Here is a 26,948-nt window from a genome sequence, read left to right on the forward strand (position 1 = left end):
CAAAAAGAAAGATGGAAGCACTCGATTTTGTGTCGACTACCGCAGGCTGAATGATGTGACGAAGAAAGACAGCTACCCACTGCCAAGAATCAGCGATACTCTAGATGCAATGGAAGGAGCACAATGGTTTTCGACTTTGGACTTGAAGAGTGGCTACTGGCAGGTAGAAATCCATCCAGAAGATCGGGAAAAGACGGCTTTCTCCACAGGAAATGGTCTGTGGCAGTTTAATGTCATGCCGTTTGGGATATGTAATGCCCCAGCTACTTTTGAGCGCTTGATGGAGTGCGTTTTGAATGGATTAACCTGGAAATCTTGCCTAGTCTATTTGGATGATGTCATCGTTTACGGAAAAACATTTGATGACCATTGTGAAAACCTATTATTTAATTTAACATTTAACTTTATTTCTGGTATATTCAACTTTATTCTGATTAAATATACTAGAAGTAAAGTTATCCCTGGCGTTATGTTTTCTCCGTGTACGAGAAGCACATCTTAAGTTGAATCCAAAGAAATGTGCACTTTTCAAGACCGAGGTTAAATATTTGGGGCATATCATCTCATCCCAAGGAGTGAAGACTGATCCTGAAAAAGTTGACACTGTGAAGAACTGGCCAACTCCTCAGGACAAGCATCAACTTCGGAGTTTCCTCGGTCTGGCAACGTACTATCGACGATTTGTGAAGGATTTTGCGAGAATCGCCAAAAGCTTGCACCAACTTACGGAGAAGGGTAAACCCTTTAAATGGTCAGGTGAGTGTGAGAAAAGCTTTCAGGAACTAAAGCTGCGGTTATGTGAAGCTCCTGTGCTGACCTATCCGACTCCAGGCAAACAATTCATCATTGACGCAGATGCAAGTTATGTTGGAGTTGGTGCTGTTTTATCGCAAGTTCATGACGGAGAAGAAAAGGTCGTTGCCTATTTCAGCAAGGTACTCTCGAAACAAGAAAGAAACTATTGCGTGACCAGAAGGGAACTTCTAGCTCTAGTATTGGCAACAAAGCACTTCCATAAGTACATCTATGGACAGAAGTTCCTTCTTCGCACAGATCATGGTGCGCTAAATTGGCTTTTGAACTTCAAAAATCCAGAGGGTCAAGTAGCAAGATGGATCGAGATACTTCAGACGTATCAATGTCAGATTCAACATCGAAGAGGAAAGCTGCATTCAAATGCAGACGCATTATCTCGGCGCCCGTGCAAGCAAGACTGCAAGCATTGCACACGACTAGAAGAAAAGGAAGTTGTCGCTGTTAGAAGAACGAGAGCTGATCCCATTTGCGGCTGGAGTAATGAAGAACTCAGAATGGCCTAACAGGAAGATTCGGACATCGAACCCATCCTTGCATGGAAGGAACATCAAGAGAAACCAGAATGGGCCGACATCTCCGACCGAAGCCCCACTCTAAAAGCATATTGGGCACAATGGGACTCACTTCATGTGCAAGAAGGGCTACTCAGGCGTAAATGGGAATCCGCAGATGGTAAATCCTATGTAATGCAGCTAGTCGTACCTCAGTCAAAGGTAAAAGATGTTCTCCGAGAGATGCACGGTGGCATTTCTGGAGGCCATTTAGGCATCAACAAGACGCTGGAAAAGCTACGACAGCAATTCTACTGGTTACGTATGAGAGAAGACGTTGAAAAGTGGTGCCGAAAATGTGATACTTGTGCCGCTAGCAAAGGACCAGCTAGAAAAATCCAAAGCAAGATGCAGCAGTACAATGTGGGTGGACCTTTTGAAAGAATTGCAATAGACGTAGCAGGTCCTTTTCCCGAAACCAACAACGGAAATCGATACATCCTTGTAGTGATGGACTACTTCAGCAAATGGCCTGAGGCATTTGCCATTCCAAACCAGGAAACCAAAACAGTTGTGGATAAGATTGTCTTTCATTGGGTGAGCAGGTTCGGAGTACCCATGGAACTTCATTCCGACCAAGGAAGGAACTTCGAATCTAAGATCTTTCAAGAGGTTTGCTCACTCCTTGGCATCAAGAAGACGCGAACAACACCGCTTCATCGACAATCTGATGGGATGGTTGAGCGATTTAACAGGACACTTAAGGAACATCTGTCAAAAGTAGTCAATGATAATCAACGAGACTGGGACCGACATATTCCATTATTCTTGATGGCCTATAGAAGTGCAACACATAGTTCTACTGGACATACACCATCGGAAGTCCTATTTGGCTCAACAATACGCCTGCCAAGTGAGATAAAATTTGGAAGTGTTCCAAACGAGCCACATGAAATGGATGAGTACGTAGATAACCTGAAAGGAACACTGGCTGACATTCGCCAACGGACAAGGACAAATATAAAAGCGTCTAGTGACAGGATGAAAACAAGATATGACGCACGAGCGACAGCAACAGGGTTTCAAGAAGGAGAACTTGTGTGGTTTTACAATCCCCACCGACAAAAGGGGCTATCACCGAAGCTACAACAAAACTGGGAAGGCCCTTACACAGTAATAACCAGAATTAACGACGTGGTTTACCGTATACAAAGAGGGGTAAGAGGCAAACTAAAGGTAGTTCATTGTGACCGTTTACATCGTTATAATGGTGAAAGAAGCAATGGAGTTGTTCGGGACGAACAATCCTAAGAGGGGGGCAATGTAACGATGAATTACTGAACTACTTTTAAGATAGAAGTCTGAACACACTACCTACTACTGCAAAGGTGGAAATGTGAACGGACCTTTAGTAATTAAGAAAATATCCCACTGAACACATCTCAAAATATCCCACTGAACACATCTCAAAATATCCCACTAGACTGGAAGTATGAAATGCCCTTCCTGGAAAGGAAGTTTCGAGAGACAGGGACGAGAGCCTTCGAGGACGTTCTCGAGCCTCGAGATTCCGGTATAAAAGGGCAGCGTAGACACCGACCGGATACAGTTTAATCTTGAAAGTGAAAGAGTACAGTACAAAGTGAAATAAAGTGTTGCGAATTGTTAGTAGTAAATAAAGTGATTTTAAAGTGTGTTTGTTTGAGCGAATGATAAAAGTAAATTGAGTTGAAATAAAAAGTGTTCTTATTTGAACGGAAATATAAGTGGAAATTAAATAAGTTTTATTGTGAACCCGGAATAAAACATTACAGTATGATAAATTTCTATGAAACAGTATCATACAACATTGGAATACTTCCAGTCGATTCTCCGTTCATACACTGATGTATGACAGTTCTTCATACAAATTTTCTATGAAACAAAAATAATACATCAGAACTGTCAATATCATACAATGTATGTAATGCATTATCTATGAAATAGGCCCCTGTACTGTCATATTTATGTGTCTTAACAAAATTAAAATGGGTTATTTGTAAAATATTGTACTTTAAAGAATTAAATAGATGAAGATTTACATAGTTGCAAATATGTAGGTGCAACGTAAGCACTAAAACTTTCGGTATTTATTATTCTTATTGTCCACAATTTTCATTTATTTTAAACTAGACGCGAGAACTACTCCCGAGCTCATATTTCCCAACTCTTGAAAAATTGACAGTTCTTCCATTTCTCATAAAAACTACGTTTGTGTGTGAGAATAAAAAAAAATAGTTGGAAGCCTGCTGAAAGCGTTTATTTATTCGCACGAAAATGCTTCGCCTCTCAGACGAGAAATTCTCTTCTTGATTTCAAAACAGAATTCACTCAAAATCACTTATACTTACCTATGTCGTTTTCGAGTGGTTTCACTCAAGGATTCACTCATTCTTAAATCCAATAAAACAGTCCGAATCGCTTCCACTCAACTCTGAAATTTTATATCTGTATTGTTGAATAATCAAATAAATATTTTTTGCTTTTCTACTAGGAAATTTGGTTTGATTATTTAAATATTAGTGGTTTTGAGTGAATTCTGTTTTGAATTCAAGATTATTCTGAGTAGGTTCTGTCTGTCATATTCGTGCGAATAAAACACCTTCAGAAGACTTCTGAATGATTCCGGACGCTTCCGGAGAGCCAATCGAAAACGACATTTAATAATTAAACGTCAAACAAATTCTCCTAGTGAAAAAACAAAAACAAAAACATTTTTTTTTATTTTTCACCAAACAGAATTGAGTGGAAGCGATTCAAACTTTTTTATTGGATTTCAGAATGGGTGAATCATTGATTGATTCCATTCGAAAACGACATTCATATAGGTAGTTGAAAAAGATTTTGAAAAAATATTGTTCAAATAAAACCAACTGTATCTACTGGATCTACATCTCTTTAAATGTGTTAAAACAAAAAAGTCAGAGATAAAGGTAAACTTGTCAATTGAGCCTGAGAAGTAGGTAACATTAAAATTTATTTATTTTTAAGTTAAACTAATATACTTTAATAAACTGCACTTTGTTACATAAATGCATTAAAAAGTATGCTTTTTTTCGTGATTTGCCACTTGCAATCTTGCCCAGGGGCGCCGGTAGTGCTTTAACCGGCACTGTTTACCTCAAAAGTCTAAAAAAAAATTTCATGTCCGCAAGTCGCAATTTTCAGCATCAAACCGCATGATGAAGAAATTAACGAAAATAGACTATGGTATTAAATACACACTGAGGGAAAAACAACCCAAAATCAGCGAAAACCTCTTTGATTTAAAAATTAAGTACACGTAATGATTTTGCATGAACGTTTCATCATCATTACCATTCTAAACTTTTGATGTAAGTTATAGATTGCCAAAACGGAGATTTTGAGCAAAAACTCTATTAGCATTCATGCCGCGGTTTACGTTTTTTAGCCTTATTTGACTGTACTCTATTAATACTCTATAAATTTCATACCTACTGAATAAATACATATTTTTTAAAGTATTGGATAAGGTTGCTTATACTCAAGACCCCATAATTGTGTTGTTAAACTTATTCTACTATACTCTATTATTCAGTCGTATCTTACAGAAAACCTTTGCGAAAAGCCTAATAGACTACAATTTAAAGTAAAATAATGAGCCGTATAGTTTAAATAGCTCAGCATTTCTATGTATTGAATTTGATATGGTATCTATATTTTAACAATACAAATTGAAAAAGGATGGCCATTTTGGACGGCAAATGATCAATTTTATACCAAATGAAAGAACTAAGGGCGTTTCGCTGTATTATTGCATTAAGAGTTTAAGATTTTACAATATTATTATTGCTAATTCATCGTGCAATATTGAAAGGACGAATTGAATTCTATTTTTATTTCAAATATAATAGGCCTAACCAATAATCAAATTTAAAGCTCACTTAAATATTTTATTGAACTCAACATACCAGTAACCAATTTAATAGTCAGGTTTAAGGCTAAAGCTTGGTAAAATTTTATAGTTGAGTTTCCCAATCATAAGATTTAACCAAGTGTAAGCCTTTAACCTGAATGTTAAATTGGTTATGGTGAAATAATATTTCACCATAACATATGTAGAATTCAGTTAAATATTTATGTGGGCTTTAAATTTGATTATTGGTAAGGCCTAATCTTCCCCATGACCATGAATGTGGAAACTATTTTTTTTACTTTGCTTCTATCTTCTATCATTGATAAATAATTCGCCAATCTCTGTTGTTCATAACTGAAACTTTGCCAAAAGTTGAGTCAGAATAATGCATTTATATTAATATTTCCGATCGGTAAATTTTGAATTCGGTTACAATTTACGACAGCGATTAGCTTTGAAAACAGACCTTATACATTTTTCAATTTTTCACATTCATGATTTTGGCCTTAGAGGGACAATGTTTTCTAAATCTGAAGACTTTGATTCAACCAGTAGAACTCAATTTATTAAAACTTTACAAACCAACAATTTCGAGTTTTTAGTTGAAAATAGACAAAATAAACTCGAAACTGTTGTTTTAAAAAAGCTTATGTTTTTATTTGTATTGGCTGGATATTCAAAACTAGAGTCTTCAGAATGAGGGAAACTAACTTAGCATCAGGACTTAAAATACACCTTCAAGTTATAATATTGACAAAATCAATAGGTATACATAAAGCAATTTGTGGTTTAATAAACATTTTGTGGTTTTTATCTCCAAGTTGCGTATAATATATATATCGCCCTAGTATTATAAGACTGGTGTAACTCAAAATTTTTTTATATCTAATATTTTAAATAATTGCAGAATAGTTAATTGCATTATTTTTATAAAGGAACTTGAAGAAAAAATTATTTTTTTTATAATTTAAATGTTTGTAAATAAACATTTTTTTCGCTGATTCAGCGAGAAAATTTTTTTTGAGTTACAACAGTCTTGTAATACTAGTGCGATATATATAAATATATCTTAAACTCAAATCAAATAAATCAAATAAATATAATAAAACAAAATAAAATAAAATAAAATAAAATAAAATAAAATAAAACAAAATAAAATAAAATAAAATAAAATAAAATAAAATAAAATAAAATAAAATAAAATAAAATAAAATAAAATAAAATAAAATAAAATAAAATAAAATAAAATAAAATAAAATAAAATAAAATAAAATAAAATAAAATAAAATAAAACAAAATAAGACAAAATAAAATAATAAGATTTTCAAAAAACTTCAATTTTGGATGTACTTTTATTATTTTAATTTAATTTCACAACTTTTATATACCTAATTTTAATTAACTGATGTATGCGATATGTATGTATATAAAGTGTTATGCGCAAAAATGCGTCACAAGATTCCCATTTCCCTTTAATGCCTCATTTGTAAAATAAACTTAAACTTAACTCATTAATAAAAAAAAAACTTATTTATATTATTTTGAAATAAAATACTACCCTTAAACAATTTCTTCAATTAATTGCAACAACAATAAAAAACAGTTTATTATAATTTATTTGTATTGCTTACGAATATAGTTAGACATTTATTTATCTATGAAACTAAATAATTATCAAGTACTTTAACTGCTGATAAATTATAAAGTTCTAAGTTTAAAGATAGTATATAGTCGCATCCACCACCGACGAAAATGTTTGTGTACCATATTAAATAATATTTAATAGTTTTTTAACACTCCTCTGTTTTTGTTTTAACTAAGTAAGCGTTTTTTTAAAGAATTAATTGAAATAAAGAAAAATTTTTAGTTAACATGAACTGAAAATTGGTAGAAAAAATAAATACAAAAATAAACAACATTATTTCAACAATTTATCAAAATCTCCAGTATTAGAAATACAAAATAATATTGGTTACAGAAATAATTAAAACAAATCTTAAATGAAATACTTGATACGACACATAATATGTTAAGCCAATATATAACCACTCTTATACAGTATTTGGTAAAAAAAAACATATCATGATTCTTTTCTCAATCATGCCAAATTATATCAATCATTTCTCTAAGTGTATGTACTAAGCAAATATTATTTTCGATCATAATCAAATACAATTACATTATATATTTCCTTTATATCGAAATAAAACAATATTATATTCAAAGAAAATTCAAGAGTGCGGGAACTTCAAACATACACTTAGTTAAAGATTTTACTTTCAACCATGTACCATTTAAAAAAATTTTACATTTATATAATAGAAGAATATTCATTTACGACATGTATTTCACTATACAGTAAAATATTTACAAAAAAAAAAATAATAATAAAAGTCTATGTTGATATAATTAATTAATAGTAATACATTGAACTGATTATAAAAATAAAAATATATATATAGAATATATAATTGAGAGTTATGAAGAAAAGGATTCGAAGGAAGTTATTTTTTCTAATAATTCTCTACTTAAATTCATTTTTGAAAATAAAGAAAATATCTTCGCAGCGGAAAGGATAAACAATTTTCAATTCTACCAAAAAAAATTGAGGAATTAACTGCATAGAAATAGGATATTTGCATTTTAATATTTTTCTAAATTTGTATAAAGTGCATCAGTTTATAAATGAAAAAAATTAAATATTGGACTTTTTGCCTAAAATATTGATTTCTAATCAGTTACAAGTTTTAAAAATACATTTAATACGTTAGAAAAATTCTTCTAAACATCGAAAAAACCGTATCTTGAATCTCAAGTTTATAGAAATTACAACAGATACTATTATATAGGCTTCTAACAGGTTAAAAAATTCTTAGAATAATTAATGAGATACATAATAATGCTTTGGATAGAACTACGTTATGGAAGATGTTTTTAAGTATAAAAGACGTAATGCGATTTGTTGATAACATTATAAATATATATATGAAATACATATACGTACATATATATATATATATATATATATATATACATATACGTATCTATAAATATATACATATATATAATATAATATAATAAAATAATATAATTAACAATTACCACCTCTCCCTCGGCTCTCTTTCTCTCCAGCTCTTTTTGTTTAGCATGTTCTGCAGCAATACGGGCTTCTATTACCACCAATGATTCGCGGGTGAAGGGACGGAACAAACTGCGTTCTTCCTCAGATATCGAGTCGGAATCTTCTGTCATTGTCTATGCGGCCAACGATGAGAGCCTCAGATTTCCAAGGCCTGCAAAAAAACTTATTGTATTCTTTGTTTTATATGCTGAAATTCTTGTAAAGATAAAACGAGTTAGTAGGGGTATTCACGTAAACGCAGAAAACCCATAGAAACTGTAGAATTTTCTATCGTTAGAAATGAGCTGTCAAAATTTGTATGGGAAAAATATTCCGCAAATCATAGAATTTTATCTCACAAATTTGAAGCAGAAACCTGATAAACTTGGGATACTCGTATCTGGAATGAATATCTTTTCGAACGCGATTTATGTCTTATTATTCAGATAACCACGAATAAAATATGTTAATATTGAAAAGAGAATATTATTTTATTTGAGCAAATTACATTTTTTTTTATTGTTGCATAGTATTTGCAAAATTAGCTTGACTTTATTTTTTTTTAATTGAACAAATTTTATAAGTTCAATTTGACGTTTAACAAACAGCTGTTTGTTTCCTTTGTTTACGCAATTATTTTCTGCTGGGGTGTTCATTTAAACCTTTTGCGGATTTTTCTATTTTTCCGCAAAGTAGAAAATTATCTCGTTACGTGAATACCCTAGAGTGACCGCAAGTAAACGATTTTCGAAATTTGATCGGGGGGACACCTTTGCAGATTTTTAGATAGCCAAAATTTAAGCTCCGTCTTTTCACTGTTTTGCGAAAAAAAATTAGCTCTAGCTCCCAAACAGATGGGGCTATTTTCACTATTTTATATTAAGTTAAAAGTAATGTAATGTCTTATTTAATTTTTTTTTTTTTTTTCAATTTAATTTTTCAGTAGTGACCTCAAAAAAGAGCTGAGGTGCAAACTCTGTTAACAATAGGCGTGTTGTTTTTGGAAAGCTATCCGCAGTAGGATTTCCCATATATCAACACTGAACAAAAATTCATATGCACGCACCAAGAGAAAGGAAAACGTTCACTTATACACTTAGTCAAAATTATGTCCGCAGCTTGGTTTAGCTTCTATTTCTATCGGCCAACTGCGGATACGGATAGCAATGCCAAAATGCCAGCTAATGAAACTTTCTATGTTATAGATTGATGTAAGGTATCTGATCGAAATGCTTCTCGTTTAATTGTAATAACAATAGTAGCATTAAATTGGCTTTGAAATTTCAAAATCAGGCTTACATTCAAGAAAAACTCCTCCTTTTTAGAATGTAGGTAATAAAAGAGGTTTCAAAATTAATGGTCCAAAATAGATTCTAAAATATAAACAAGAAAAAAATGTTAATAAGACAGAGCACAAAAATGTATATTTTTCAATTTACCGCAAAACCCCAAAAATTAGTACTAGAAAAACGTTCCCGGAAATGATGGTAATCTCTTCAAAACGACTTTAGGGGTCTAGAAATAGTATCAATGTGAATGATATACTAATTTATCCTATTTTCGTGACCTTTTTTCAATCAAAATTTTGATCCTAAGTGGGCTGTAGGTCTGTCTTGGTAATTTTAATAAATTTCGTCGACGTTTCGGGCGTGATTACACCCTTCTTCAGGACTAATATTTTAAAATAATAAATTTTAAGATGTTTCTTAAAATTTGTGGTTGTTAGTTTTCTGGTATCTCTTTTATATTTTTGTAAATATTTCAAAATTCAAAAATTGAAGCCTTGAAAAAGACGTTTCAATTAATCGAATTTCAAAATAATGAAATCTAAATTTCACATTTGATAAGAAAATCAAAGTCAAATTTTGATTTTCTTATCAAATGTGAAATTTAGATTTCATTATTTTGAAATTCGATTAATTGAAACGTCTTTTTCAAGGCTTCAATTTTTGAATTTTGAAATATTTACAAAAATATAAAAGAGATACCAGAAAAATAACAACCACAAATTTTAAGAAACATCTTAAAATTTATTATTTTAAAATATTAGTCCTGAAGAAGGGTGTAATCACGCCCGAAACGTCGACGAAATATATTAAAATTACCAAGACAGACCTACAGCCCACTTAGGATCAAAATTTTGAATGATATACTATTATATTAAGGTAGTAGGTCATAAATAAATGAAATATAACTTTATTTCTTGGGACAGAGATCGATTTCTACAAAAAAAATGCTTTTATGCACGTCCGAAACACTTAGGCCATAAGTAATTTTTTCTTTTGTTTTCTTGTAACTTTTTTGATAAAAGTGTATATTACAGCCATACTTAGATACAGAGCCGGTTTTAGGGGGGGGCAGCCTGGGCCGTCGCCCAGGGGCGCAAGAATTGAGGGGCGCCGCAGGCGCCCCGAACTTTTACAAAAGTTATATAAATAACGAAGTCTTTCCAATCGATGTTTTATTTTTTTTTACATTCACAAAGGCGCCCCAATTTGTTTCTATTTTACATTTTCAACGGCGCTCGTATTGTTTGTCCTAAACTTTTTGAAGAATGAAGGCGCCCCCCAATTTTGGGTTAATTTATTTGGCTTCCGGAAGGACAATGGTGTCCAAAATCTTCGTTCATCTTTGAAGAACAAGGCGCCCCAATTTCTTTTGAAAGACTAAAGCAATCCTAATATTCCTCCTACCAATTTAATTTTTACAAAGGTGCCCCTATAGTAATGAATAAGGAAAGAGAAGGGAGACGGACAGAATCCCGAAATTAAAAATCCAGAAAGCCCAAAATCCAGAAAACCCTAAATTCCGAAAACCCAAAAACACAAAATCCCGAAAACCCACAATCCCAAAATCCCGAAAACCCAAAATCCAGAAATGCCAAAATTCACAGCTTCTCCATTTCTCATAAAAACTACGTTTGTGTGTGAGAATAAAAAAATAGGTCTGTTCGTTGTTCCCCCCTCCAGGGCACTCTAACTCATTTCAATTAACTGTGAAAAAATCAGAATTTCTCGGGTTTTCATTTTACATCGAACACCTCAGAGCTTTAGTTTCATCAGCGAACATCGAACACAGAGGAAATAACTCTGGTTGAAAAAGGAGCTACAAAAAACGCTTGACAACGAATTCGGAGCGACCCAGAGTGCCCTAAAGCTCACAACGAACAAACCTTATACTTATAAAGGTATGTTGTTTTCGATTGGCCGTCCGGAAGCGCCTGGAATCATTAAGAAGCGTGCTGCAAGTTTTTTATTCTCCTAGTGAAAAAACAAAACACAATATTTGATTTTTCACCAATACAGATATTAAATTTTAGAATTGGGTGGAAGCGATTCAAAGTTTTTTATTGTATTCAGAATGAGTGAATCATTGAGTGATTCCAATCGAAAACGACATTAATGTACCTAGTTGAAAAAGTTTTTGAAAAAATATTGTTCAAATAAGACCAACTGTACCTAATCTTTAAATGTGTTTAAACAAAAAAGTCAGAGATAAAGGTAGTCTTGTCAATTTAGCCTTAATGACATGAATAATTAATTTTTTTTTTAAGTTAACCTTTTTAAGTTAATACACTGCACATTTTTAATAAATGCATTAACAAGTATATATGAGAGGTAAGACATAATCTGCTATTGCTTTTTTTCGTGATTTTAAAAAATTGTTTTTAGATGAATTTTTTTTTAGAGGCGCCACTTGCAATCTTGCCCAGGGGCGCCGCGGCCGGTAGTGCTTAAACCGGCACTGCTTAGATAGACTACTAAGTAAAAATACCCAAAAAATGCAAAATTATCAGTGTTAGACTACATTATTTATTCAGATTCTAAGAGCGTTCCCGGAAATGACGTTCCCATAAATAACGTTTTGACCTTTTTTTTTTTTCACTTCAGATTCTTTGATGTAGTAAGCTTAGAACAAGCTTTTAACTACAATCAGAGGCTCATCATAAGTGCATGTTAGTGGTTAGTAGACAAAAAATACAACCTCCCACATGCACAATATAAAACAAAATAATTACGAACAAATTTACAAGTTACAAAATTATAAGTACAAAAAATCCAACATGTATAATTTACTTAAAACATTGATTAACAGTCACGATTGTGGAGCACTGGTTCGAAACAATATTTTTAAACCCATTTTCGTCAAATAAAAGTCTAAGGATGAATGGTTCAAGTTAAAAAGTTTACTCATGCGACTAAAGCATGGAATACACGGTGCAATTATCGTACCGATTATCGTACAAAATTTGAATCGCATTCGATAATTGCATCGTATGTGTGCACCGAGGTAGCCGCTGTACCCATATCGCACGGTCGAATGCTGAGGATGGAAAACAAGAGGTAGTATGCGATTGATTAGATTGGGGTGGTACCGTGTGTGCGCTGTCAACTCACCATTGATTTAGTTTTTGATATTATATAATTTTTTTTTTAACAAACAACCAAATAATGGATAAAAATGAGAAAAATTGTTTGACAGTTAATGAAATCGTTAGTGAATCGCATGATTTATGTGCTTTCTTTCGATATTGGTAACGATATCGGTACGACGCAAATCGTGTGCGATGATTGTATCGTGTATTCCATGCTTAAGAGGCTCATTAATACCATAGTTTGTTCTATGAAAGTCGATATGCAAAGGTTCAAATCTTCGTAGGAGGTGAGATCCACCCGGATAATTTATACCAATACAAGCTAATAGATCAGGGGCGTCAATTTGGGAATTAATAAGCTGATGAAGAAAGATTAAATCATTATTTACACGTCTCTGTGCTAAAGTTTGTATCTGAAGAAGTTGAATGCGATGTTCATAAGGTGGCAAGTTGAAAGGGTCGGACCAAGGAAGACCTTTTAGAGCGAAGCGTACAAAATTGTGTTGAATAGATTCGATTCGGTTTTTATGAACTTCATAAAAAGGACTCCATACTTGAGAAGCGTACTCAAGATGGGGTCGAACGTAGCAGTTGTACAAAGATTATTTTTATTTTTTATGTCACAAAGTTAAACGAAATATTTTTGAAATTATATTGCAGTGGCCTCGATTTTTGATCATAATATCACCAAAAAATTAAAATTTCAATCTAACTATACCCCAAAACAAGCGTTCCCGGAATGACGGTTAATTGATGTACGCCAGTGGCGTAGATAGGGGGGGGATCAGGGGGATTAATCCCCCCCTAATTGGGATCGATAATTGTGCAGTATAAACAGTCATGAATAAATAAGTTGAAGAAGTGCACTTTGAAAAAAACGCTATGGATTTCGAGTTCTTGATTAGCTTAAAGGTTATAAATATGGTTTACCAACTTTCGTTGCCATTAAGTCGGTGTTTCAAAGAGTGAATTTAGACTTGGTCCAAGCAATGGAGCTCGCTAAAGATTTAAGGGATCAACTAAAAATTAAACAGGCAGAAGACAACTCATTTTCGAAAGTTTTTTGTATATGGGAAAAATTAGCTGAAATCCTTGACATTGGCGTTAAACATAAGAGAATAGTGAAGCGACAAAAATATCGTTCGAACCCTTCGGTTCAAAGTACAGTAAAGAATATTTTCGTGTTACTGTTTTCAATCTTTTTCTCGATTTCTATGTAATGGGCCTTGGAGGAAAATGTACAAACCATGAAAACGAATTAGAAGGGTTTCCGGTTCTTTCTAAGGATTCTTCGTCTGAAATAGACAAAGCAGCTAAAAAATTTAATGAAACTGTTGAGTTTTACCTACCAAAAACTAGACCACATAAAATAGAACAAAAACAATAAGATTTTCTTATAGTTTTCATCCAAGAAGGAAATATTATAGCCGTGTTTTATTGGTAACTCAGTACTTAGCTCAGTAAAATTTTACACGGGAAACAACAACAAATGATTGCTGAGGATAAACAAATGTTTTGTATTTGTTGGTTTACAGAGAAACTGTTTTTATAGACTTATACATTTTTGACCCTTCAACAATATAGGATTATAAAAAATAAATAAAAGTTATCGTTTTTTGTTGTTTGCAGCATAAAATGTTTACTTAGTAAAATACTGAGTACCAATAAAACACGGCTTATTTAAACAATCGGGATTTCCTAATTGTTTTACCGACTTCCAAAAAGGAGGAGTTATTCAATTCGTCTGTACTTTATTTTTTTGTGTTTTTCACCTCATAACTTTGGACCGAGTGAACCAATTTTGATAATTCTTTTTGTAGGTATTTAAAAGCTGGTGCCTGTTCAGTACCATTAGAAAAACCATAAAACCCAATTTTGATCCATGGAAGTCGGTTTTGTTTTTTTAATAAAAAAAATACGATCATGTACGGGATCACCTATTCCAACTTACTATAGAAATATTGGTCACAATTTTTGTTCTAGTGCCAAGTTGGAAAAAATATGAAATTTTTACAAAAAATTTTGAAAGATTTTGTACATGAAAATAATAAGAAATCTCTATGGAAAAACCTTATTAATTGTTGATAAGGTTTCTTCATAAAACAGTTCAGTAAGGAAATCTGTTGGTATTTAGGTGGTCCTGGTCATATTTTTCTCTGTGTGAAGAATTAAAAACTCAGAAAAGATATTTGATCAGAAGGAAAAATACTTCCTCTTTGAACTCATTGAAAGCGCTCGAAAGCTGCACCGAAAAAAGTTGTCCTGGTATTTATATTTTATTAAAGATATTAGCTACACTGCTGGTTTCTACGTCAACTACCGAAAGAACTTTCTCCAATTTAAAGAGAATAAAAACAAGCATTATTAAAATTTTAAAAAAATTTGCGAACTAGATCTATCCCCCCCCTTAGCAAAAAGCTATCTACGCCACTGATGTACGCTACTTAAAAATGAAACTAAAACTAGCTTCTTGCATACATTTTATATATTTATCCATAAAAATAAGCGTGGAATGATAAATCTATATAAAATCAACTTTAAAAACTGCTTACAGCACAATTTGTAAGTTAGATGGTTAAAATATTGATACATTAAGAAATGTTGCTTTTATGCGTCATTTTTCTTGGGACAACTTTTATTAATGTGTAAAAAAACAAAAAACTTCATTTTTTTGTAAGATATGTACCAATTTATAAAAAGTATTGTGTATATGTAGTATTTAGAAAAGAAATACTTAAAAATATTTGACTTTAATGTGTTTTTAAGTAATTTGAATATCAGTTTTTGAGTTATGGACATGTCCGGGAACGCTGTTTTTGGGTATATAAAATGGAATAACAAAGAAATTTAAACTTTTCTAACCGAAACAAATATATTCGTATATGCGTGCCTACTATTTTAATTGGTAAATGAGAAAAAAACTTTAAATAAATGTTATTTTGATTTTAAAAAATGCCTGGACATCAAATTTTCCACCTCCATGATTTTGACCCCTACAGCCAAACACGTTCCATGAAAAAAATTTGTCCCGCGAAAAAAGCAATTTGATTTACTAATTTGCCTGGGCTATTTTGTTTAAAACTCATTTGAGTATTTTTTTCGTTTTTCAAGAGAAACTTTTCGTTGGTCGCTGATTTTACAAAAGTTGTTTTTTCAGGCCATTGAAAACAGTAAAAGAGTTCGTATTAAATGTTCTTCTATGCAATTGACCAAAGTTAATGGCTCTCCGTCCATCCATTCGATCCGTATTTATAAAAATGCACATACACAAAATTGCACACAAGGCTATAAGGATGCAAATAAATTTTAAATAGGTACATTTAAGTTGTTTCTTGTCAATAAAAAATTAAAATAGCATCAAAGGATTTTACCTCTACTTTATTTCATTTGTACAAAGTTTGGACGTTACACATACAAAATGCCCCTTGAACTAAAATCGTCAATTTTTTAACTTTTTTTCTTTGATTTTAGGCTAGAATTTTGGTCCAAAATATTTTTTAAAATTTTTTAACCACCTTAACTTGACAGATAATTGAATTCGCTATGAAGTGTCTTTGAAGTATTTCAAAGTAAGGCTTGGTTTTCGAGTTAAATAAAAAAAACTGAAAACCGACCAGTGTTGCCGTTTTCTCCGAAATGCACCAATGGATTTAGTAGCACTTTTGGCTGGAGTATTCTTTTATGCCAAGGAATCATAATCAGCAATAAAAACTCTTGAAAGAATTTGTTCCATTCAAAAGGGTCTATTCAATTCAATAGACTACATTTGAAATAAATATTGTCTTCTTGTATGTATATAAGACTGATTTTGAAACTACAAAGTCAATTGAATTCTGCCCTAGTGCTTCTATTCTTATTAAAATTTTACGAGAAGCATTTCGATCAGATACCTAACATAAATGTAGGTATAACATAGAAAATGTCATTGTTAATAGAGTTTGGATCTCAGCTCTTGTTTGAGGTCAGTACCAGAGAACCAAACGAGTCGAGTATTGTTTACGAACATCGAGTACTTACTCGAAAAAAAAACTATCTCAAACAAACAGAATCAACACAACTCTCTCAGTATGGAACTTGGTAGTCAACGAACTGCTGCTAGACCTAGAACGAGAGGGTTTTAAGGTTATAGCCTACGCGGATGATGTGGCAATTGCCGTTTCGGGCAAATACCCACAGACACTTGCGGAACTGCTACAAACAGCTTTAAACAAGCTAATTCACTAGAGGATGTGGATAGGATATTAATCCCCACAAAACGGAAATTGTCCTATTCACGAGGAAATACAAGATTCCAGACTTCAAACTTCCTACAATTAAAGATGTAACACTTACTCTATCCGATCAAGCTAAATATCTAGAACTCATTTTTGATAAAAAAAAACTGACCTGGAAGCTCAATATTGAAGAAAGGGTTAAGAAAGCCAACGTTTCACTCTTTTCAAGCAAAAAAGCCATTAGCGGCAAATGGGGCTTTTCTCCTAACATTGCACACTGGCTATACATATCGGTCATAAAACCAATACTTACATACGGGATGGTAGTTTGGTGGACTGCACTGGACAAAGCGATAAACTTAAACAAGCTTATCAAAGTCCAAAGGTCAGCTAGTATGTGCATAAGCGGTGCGCTAAGGTCAACCCCTTCTGACGCCCTCGACATACTACTAAATCTCACACCCCTAGACATTTTCAGCAAACAAGTAGCAGCAAGCTCAGCTACTCGTCTAAAAGCGACCCTTCAGTGGACCAGTAATCATATTTGCCACACTAACATTATAAACAACTTCGGATTCCATCCGGATCGTTTAAACTATACCACACTTTAATTGTTGTTCGATAATAATTTCCAGAACTCTATTAACTCCAGAACTGAATGGGAGGACCTTAGCACTCTGGACAATGACTCTTTACACTTCTATACTGACGGTTCAAAAACCAACGAATGTGTAGGAAGTGGTATATTCTCTGAAAAACTGAATGTCAGTCTTTTCTTCCGCTTACCAGACCAATGTAGTGTGTTCCAAGCAGAAATTCTGGCGATTAAGGAAGTTCTCTCTTGGCTCAGAGAAAATGTAATATCCAACACGGATATTCGGATCTTCTCGGACAGCCAAGCAGCTATTAAATCTCTTGCCTCTGTCACTAAAAATTCAATCACGGTCCTCGACTGTCAAACATCTCTAAGGGAGATGTCTGAGCAGTTTAACATTTACATCGTATGGGTGCCGGGACATAGTGACATTCCCGGCAATTGCAGGGCAGACGAACTTGCCAAACAAGGAACAATCACTCCTCTCCAACCAGAATGGAACAATATAGGAACACCTATCGCTACATGCAAAGTTATGCTAAAGCAGGACGCTTTAAAGAAAACCAACCTCAGATGGACTCATAATAATACTTGACTAGCTACTAAACAAATATGGCCTTGTATAGACTTGAAACGTTCAAAGGGTTTGTTGATTTTAAACAGAATGCATATTAGCTCCACCATAGGTGTTCTTACAGGACACTGTCTAATAGGTAGACACGCAAAAAGAATGGGCGTGTTCTCTAACGATTTCTGCAGAAGTTGCATGGATGAAGAAGAAGAGGAAACTGTTCAACATCTTCTGTGCACCTGCCCTGCTCTCTCTAGTAGAAGAAAACTCCATCTAGGAGAATTCTTCTATGAATACACTAGCGATCTAGTGAAAACGGACGTTAAAAGTCTATCTTCATTCATAAGAAACTCCGAGTGGTTCGGCTAGTGAGTTCCAACTTGCTAGTCTTTTGTGGTATCACAATGGATCCATAAGGGTCTAACTGTGTCGGGTAACTTGCCTGACAACCACTGCAACCTAACCTAACCATCCAATGGAGCTTAAATTTGGCTATCTAAAAATCTGAAAAGGCTGAACATTTTATGGCGTTCCCCCGAAAAAAATTCGACAAAAAAAGTTTTCTATGGGAGTTGCGGTCACTTTATTGTACAGTTTTAGAGCGCCGTGACGAATTATTATCAGAGAAGAACATGGTTTAATAGAAGGTTCATTAAATCTTATATTTTGAAAACTCGAACAAAAATTTCCAGGTAAAACTACCAAATGATTCTACTAGTCTGGAAATATAAGACCAAAAAATAGAGGTGAGGTTGTACAAATGCACAGCAAGCTGAAATTGGTAGGATTGTTGAAGACACCATCATAAATGAAATCTAAAAAATTCTCATCGATCCGACCACTGCAAAAAATTTTACTTAGGGTCAGAGGTCATAAAAACGGGTTTTCGGCAAAACTGTAAGCTTTATCATAAAATTTTTAATGCAAAAATTGTAAATCAGGTAAAAAAAATTTCAACACACTTTTTTTCCTAAGAGCCTCCATTTTTGAGATATAACGATTCCAAAAGTTTAAGTTGAGTTACAATCGACGTAATCAGGACTATTCCAACCAAAACTCCTGAGGAAATGTTTTCGGGAGAAGGGATCCCAACTGACATTTCAATTTGTTCTCCCATGATTATGCATAAGGAAAAAACAAAAAAGAAACAAATTTTTGCGATTGAAATCCTCCATCCCGAAACCATTTCTACGGTAATTTTTGTTTAAAATAGACCTATAAATGTATAAGTAAACTACGTATTTACAACACTGAAGATGAAAAAATAGAGGTAAAAGTATTATTCTAACGGTCAGTGGAAATTTTTGTGTAAGGCACCGGGTTATAGCGATCAGGAAAATGCATCAGGAAAAAAGAAACAGTATGAAACTGAATATTTTGAATTTGCATCAGGAAAACAAATAAATACAAAAAACAAAAAAAAAATTGTTCCATTATAAATTTTTTTTTCGAAAAAAATTCTTTGAGACATTTATAAATCGATTGGTATAGCATTTATTTGTGTTTCAAATCGAATTAAAATATCACAAATTATCTGTTTGCAATTGTTTCCTGATTTATTTTCCTGATCGCTATAACCGGCCCACTGTTGTCCAAAATGACTTATCTCGTTGCAAAAATCATAACTTTTGAACGGATTGAGGTAGCGGTACAGTTTTTTTTTAATTTGAAGGAAATTTCCAGGGCTGTTACACCAATGAATTTCAAGAAAATTGTTTTACAGGGTGTTTAGGAATCATCGGCCGAAAACCGATTTTCTTAAAAAAAAAAATATTTAAATTAAAATTGGTATGCCATTTTGTAGAAATCACTAATTCACATCTAAAAAAAGTTCAGATTACACTTTTCCATGATATTACGATTATAGAGAATGCCAAAAAAGTTGGTCCCGGAAGTCCGTCTGTCTGTCTGTCTGTATAAGGATCTACATCCTAAACGGATGGACCGATTGACTTCAAATTTGGTATGTAGCATTTTTTGGAGACCCTCCAGAGGTGTTTTTGGAATTAATTTTTTTGGGCCAAAAATAACGGTACTTGTCATACACCAATTTCAGTAAAGCTGTAATTGCTCAAAAACGGCTCCAACGATTTTGTTTAAAAAATTCAAATGTAAGTTTGAAAACAAGGTCTATCTTCTAATAAAAAAAATTTTTTTGGAAAATCATTATTAACGGTACCTGCCATAGAACGGTTTTTTTTAAATCCGATATTCTCCGAAACGGCTTATTCGATTTCAACGAAACTTTTTTTGAAGAAGCACTTATATAACTCAAATATAAGCCAAAAATAAAATTTCAAAAAAAATAATTTTTGGATTTTTAAAAAAATTTTGAAATTTTTTTTTGAAAAATAAAATTTTCGAAAACGGGACATTGTATTTTTTTGAAATTTTGTTTTTAGATGTGGATTAGTGATTTCTACAAAATGGCATACCAATTTTAATTTAAACATTTTTTTTAAAGAAAATCTGTTCCTTCTGCCTTCATTTTTTTTCAAAGTACAAAATCTCGGCAGTGCGCAAGCATGCGCAGCTAAATATTTTTATTTTGAATCAACAATTGATTGGTACACATACCCTATTCGGCTTAATGAATGGAACCGAATGGATTTTTTACGGTACCTGCCATAAAACCGTTTTTTTTCAAATCCGATATTCTCCAAAACGGCTTATTCGATTTCAACGAAACTTTTTGTGAAGAAGCACTTATATAACTCAAATATAAGCCAAAAATAAAATTTCAAAAAAAATAATTTTTGGATTTTTAAAAAAATTTTGAAATTTTTTTTTGAAAAATCAAATTTTCGAAAACGGGACATTGTATTTTTTTGAAATTTTGTTTTTAAATGTGGATTAGTGATTTCTACAAAATGGCATACCAATTTTAATTTAAACTTTTTTTTTAAAGAAAATCTGTTTTTGGCCGATGATTCCGAAACACCCTGTGAAATAATTTTATTGAAATTCATTGGTATAACAGCCCTAGAAATGTCCTTCAAATAAAAAAAAAAATTGTACCGCTAACTCAATCCGTTCAAAAGTTATGATTTTTGCAACGAGATAAGTCATTTTGGACAACCGTGCGGCCTTTAAGTAAGCTTTATCTTAGAATACCAAATACATTCAAAATATGTAATTAGTTTTGATTGCCATCCCGGAGGGAAAACGAGTGTATATTCTTAATTTGTTAACGTATTTCGTGCTGTTTTCAGTTTTCTCACAAAAATGTTTTTTGTAGTTAGCTTTTAACTTCTGTTGAACGTGGCATGAAAACATTGATTTTTGTGACCTTTGACCCCAAGTAAAATTTTTTGCAGGGGTCGGATCGATGAGGACTTTTTAGATTTCATTTATGAAATCCTACAAGTTTTAAGCTATATAGCTGCGAATTTTTTCACCCTCGAATGTCTAAATTGACCGGACTGTACTATTTGGAATTCGGGTAAACTTTATTTTTAAGAGTTTTTGTATCAACATTATTTTTCTGATAGTCTATGACACGATTGAAAAATAGAGTCGAAGAATATTTAGGAGCATGGTATAAAAAGAGAAGGTATGATCATTAGAAAAAACTCTGTATCGAGAACTGTCAAAACTTAAAAATGGCTACTTAAGGTTTTGACAGCTGCCCATTGAAATTGTTGTTGTAAACAAATTTGTCTTGGAAATTGTTGTTGCTTTTGACTTTGCCAAATATTAAACGTCAAAACCTTACTACCCCATTTTGTAAGATGGCGGCTCTAATGATCATACCTTGTCTTTTTATACCATGATTTAGGAGTGCATACTTACATGAGGCACATGGATGTTGCCTGCTACATTAAGGTTACAACTATATCCGAGGCGCCATTTTCGTGAAGCGCCTACGGGCTATCACGATTTCTGAAAATTATAAAAAAATGTATATTAGTAGATATTAACAAGATTTAAAAATATATATTTTTTAAATTCTCAATTTTTGGGTAATTCTCAAAATAAAATTGTTTAAAAAAGAGAGCACAATAAAAATTGTAGACTGTTTTTATGTATCCATTCCAGAGATTTAAAATAATAGTTGAGTTTTCTTTTCATTTGAATTCATTTAGTTTCGTATTGAGATAAATTAAATTTTCCTGCGAAAATATAATAATACAGTTAATTGTCGTGAATATTTATAACTCTTTTCATGAAACCTTTAACGTTACAAATCAAATGGTATCAGATGACCTAAAAGCTTATGGCTCATATGTTAACTCAAAGTGCATATCCTATCCTCCAAGAAATCGCAACAATCGTAATTTTTTTCGTGCCTAACCTTGTAGATTCCAAACTTCAAAATAAAAATCACCCAGTTTGTCTATCAATATATTACCAAAATGTAAGAGGTCTCCGTACTAAAACATCTCAGATTTTTCTCAATTTACAAAAATTCCCCTACGATATTTTTGCATTAACCGAAACTAATCTTACTCCCGACTTTCTCAGCAGTGAATTGTTCACCACAGATTATACCGCTTTTCGAGTTGACGGCAACAACTTAGACAACAACTTATCAGGTCGTGGCGTTTTAATAGCCATTAATAAAATCAATTCGATACCACGTTATTTAAATCATCACAATCAACTGATTTTGAGTTTGTTACTATAAAAGTGAAACTTTCAACACGGAATGTTTATATCATGTGTTGCTACATTTGCCCTTCTCAACTTTTACGTTCATATCAACTAGTCGTTGAAGCAATCGACACGTCCTTTTCAATGCCGCAAACTGTAATGATGATATCATATGTATGGGCGATTTTAATCTCCCGCATATTGTATGGTCTCCCAATGAATAAGGCACCTACTATTGTGCCACCAATGCCAAATCTAATATAGAAACTTTATTTACAGATAGTATGACTGTTTCTAGCCTGTTTCAAATAAGTGGCGTCACCAACAGCCTTGATAGACAACTTGATTTAATTTTTGCATCTGATCCTGATAACTCTATTGTAGTTGAGAGTGATTATCTCCTTTCAACTCTGGATCGTTTCCACCCTCCTCTCATAATGTCTTTCTCATATGAAACATTTAATACCACCACTGTTACTGAATACTATTTTGATTTTCGTAAGGCCAACTTTCAAGAGTTGAACGTCCTACTCAGTAAATTGGAATTTGACTTTGATCAAAAAACAATTGATATTGCACTTACAATGTTTTATACACAAATCTTCAGCTGTTTTGCTTACACCGTTCCTTTTTTACCTCGTAAAAATATCACCACCTCCCCACCTTGGTATAATAAACAACTAAGGTCTCTTTGTAACCGGAGAAATAAACTGTGGCAGAATTATCAAAGATCAAAATCGCATTATAACTATCAAGCTTTTTTAAATGCTTTCAACACATTTTCTGACCTGTGCGAACAACTTTATAATGAATATATCTTTCGTATGCGATCCAGTATAAAATCGAATCCCAAATGTTTCTTTGAGTTTATTAATATAAAAAGAAAATCAGATGGATACCCATCCTCTCTAACGTATGATAATTGTCCTTCTTCAGACCCTGTTGTAATAGCAAATTTTTTTGCAAGTTTTTTTAAGCAATCTTTTACTAACTGCGATATTGAACCCGATACTCAATATTTCCAATACTTAAAAAACTGTGCCCAAGTTTCACTTTCTACCATAAATATTCTACCAACCATGGTAAAAGAAAAAATAGAAAAACTAAAAGATGATTACTCTACTGGACCTGATGGAGTCCCGGCTATTGTCCTAAAAAAATGCATAAATGCGCTCAGTTATCCCCTTACTCAATTATTTAAAATGTCATATTTGCAAGGCATTTTTCCAGAAACGTGGAAAATATCGTATATTATTCCTATCCATAACAAAGGTCCCAAGAACGATATCACCAACTATTGCCCAATAGCAAAACTATCGTGCATACCAAAAATGTTCGAAAGCATTATCTACGATGCGCTTTCATTTCACTGCAAATCCATTTTGTCCCCGATTCAACATGGTTTTGTAATGGGCAGGTCAACTGTTACTAATCGGGTAGAATTTGTCACATATGTTCTGTGGACAATGGATGATGGAGATGAAGTTGACGTAATTGCTACCGATTTTAGCAAAGCCTTCGACAAAATGTCACACAAAATTATTATTTTTAAATTAAGAAGCCTAGGATTCCCCCCTCTCTTCATTAGTTGGCTGAACTCCTACTTGAATAATAGAAAGTATTTTGTCCGTTTTAGATCATCCTATTTTATCCCATTTCATGCACCTTCCGGTGTACCGTAAGGTAGCCATCTAGGGCCATTGTTATTTATCCTAGCCATCAACGATATTACTCAATTGCTTGATTGTCACTTATCTATTTATGCGGACGATATGAAAATTTATAAACGCATCTCTTCACCCTCGGACATTAGTATATTACAACGCAACCTAGACGTTTTTTCTCTATGGTGTAAAAAAAACATGTTGGAGCTCAATGTCAGCAAATGCCACAATTTGACATTCTCACGTAAACGTCTCCCCCCTCCCTCCAGAAGCTGCTTTATCAATGGCGATTTAGTGCCTGTAGTTGATTTTGCCCGTGATTTAGGAGTCATTTGTGATAAAGAACTCAACTTTCGCTGCCATATTGACAATATTATCAATAAAGCCAATGCAATACTTGGATTTATAAAACGCTGATGAATTTGAAGAAATGGAAAAGCTGCAAAGAAGTTTCATCAAAAAATTGTTCAACCTACCAATAAAAACTCCAAATTATGCTATTTACTTAGAAACAGGTTTACCCAAAATTTTTACTAGTAGGTACTCTTAAAACACAAGCCGACTATATTCTAAAAGTACTCGACTTCCCCGAATCACGACTCGTATGGAAAATGCTACAGTATGAAATCCGAAATAAAGATTGGTGGATGGAGAAATGGCGAAATCTTGGCGAAGTCTATGGAGAAAATACCAACATAAAGGCCCCAACCCATAGAATCCGTTGCGTCCGTTCCGTCAATTCATCCGTTGAAGTTGAAGGATGGGACAGAAAGGGGTGACCCATAGAATACGTCATATGACGGATTGCTTTTTGACAGCTCACTTCAAATTCCAAGGTGTGTTCGATATTTTATCGCTGAATGTGCTCTAAGGAAGTTCTGATGCAAGAAATTTTTAACTATTATTGTTGTTCTTTTTTTTTTAATAAAATAAAATGCACGACTAGATTTCCTGTAGGTACTTGCTCTTCAGTTAAAAACAATTTTTTATAACAAATTATGAGTTGTAGGTATGACTTTGGCGTAGTAAAATTGAACTCTACAACAGAATTTGAGTATTTTATTGATATAATTGATTAGATATATTATTAAATGTTACTTTTATTACATTTCTCACAAATAAACAATTAAAGTTCACAATTCATAAAATCGGAGAAGAAAAGAACACAGTTCTTAATTCTGAAATTCCCCGGCGTGCACTCAGGAACAGAAAATCGAACTGGTCTATTGTTGACAACCAATGTCAAAGGATACGACGGATGAAAAAGTAGAAAGTTGGGCTACTTCTTCCGTCAAATCCATCCGTCTCCGTCCGATCCGTCGCTTATGGGTCGCTTCCCATAAGAACGTGTGTATTTTATCGAGCTGTCAGTTGAAAACTTCGACGGAACGGACGCAACGGATTCTATGGGTTGAGCCCTTAATTCCCAGCGATAGAATAACACTAAAAGATCGGTTGTATCGTACAATACAAAAGTTTGAAGATAATCAGAGAGCGTTGCTTGTAGCGGAAGCCCAGCATTCGGATAGCAGATTCTTGTACTCAAAACTCAACTATAATCTAGAAGCTGATAACTATTTTTGTGATTTGCATAGTTACCAACAAATCTCTTTAATATTTAAAACTAGATGCGAGGTCCTTGGGCTAAACGGTGCACCATATAATGGAAGTTTTGATCGGTTTTGCACATTGTGTAACCTCAAATCAAAAGAGGACTGCTTTCACTTTATTGGAGTGTGCCCAATTTATGCAGTACAAAGACAACAATATTTAGGAGCTAAATATTTAACGGTGCAAGAAACAGTTGATTTGCTAAATGGCCCGAACTGGAAAAATCTTTATTTATTCTTAAAAAGTGCATATAAATATAGAATGTTATTGATAACTGAATTTGATTAAAACAAAATTGTAATGTAAACTTCTTAAACAAAAAAAAAAAAAAATTAAATTATTAAAATATTATTGCCAACTGAGCTGACAGCAATGCCATAGCTTATAGATTCATTTTTATAATAATCATGTTATTACTTTATAAAATCAATAAATGAATTACTTACTTACTTACTTACTTACTAAAACGCTGGTCAAAAGAGTTCTCAGACCCATATGTAACAAAGTCTCTTTTTGTCTCACTTGTTCGACCTATTCTTGAATATGCGTCCCAAGTTTGGTCTCCCTATCAAGCTACTCAAATTAAAAGGATCGAAGCCGTTCAACGTAGGTTTTTAAGATTCGCTCTGCGTAATCTACCGTGGGAAGATCATTATCGGCTACACCCATACTCTGATCGATTACAGCTGGTCGACCTTCAGTCTCTCGAAAATAGACGTTTAACCGGAGACATAATTTTTATATATGATTTATTAACTGGGAACATTAACTCCCCAGCTCTGTTAAATCAAGTATCTTTTAACACTAATCACCGTTGTCTTAGAAACGTACCACTTTTCCGCGTCCCTTTCCACCGCACAAATTACAGCTACTATAATCCTATGTCTCGAATGTTGCGCAATGCTAATAATGCATCAAATATTTTTGATTTTCACATCTCTAAACCAGTTCTACGAAACTCCATCCACTCCTCCTTACGCC

General features: G+C 33.2%; 1 protein-coding gene across 50 annotated transcripts in view; it reads right to left on the reverse strand.

The window, feature by feature from the left end:
- The window catches only part of LOC129918435 (sodium channel protein para), a 559,170-nt gene that overhangs the window by 460,078 nt on the left and 72,144 nt on the right, over positions 1-26,948 (reverse strand). For 45 of the 50 annotated variants that reach the window (XM_055998988.1, XM_055998970.1, XM_055998965.1 and 42 more), the window contains 2 exons: positions 21,892-21,981; positions 8,326-8,516 (listed from right to left, as the gene is read on the reverse strand). In XM_055998988.1, coding sequence (XP_055854963.1) covers positions 8,326-8,475 — 150 coding nt within the window. In that variant the 5' untranslated portion in view covers positions 8,476-8,516; positions 21,892-21,981. The remainder of the gene's footprint in view (positions 1-8,325; positions 8,517-21,891; positions 21,982-26,948) is intronic. The other 5 variants (XM_055998972.1, XM_055999015.1, XM_055999003.1 and 2 more) reach the window with 1 other exon arrangement.

The sequence above is a fragment of the Episyrphus balteatus genome, chromosome 4 (genome assembly GCF_945859705.1).
Source record: "Episyrphus balteatus chromosome 4, idEpiBalt1.1, whole genome shotgun sequence".
NCBI lineage: Eukaryota > Metazoa > Arthropoda > Insecta > Diptera > Syrphidae > Episyrphus > Episyrphus balteatus.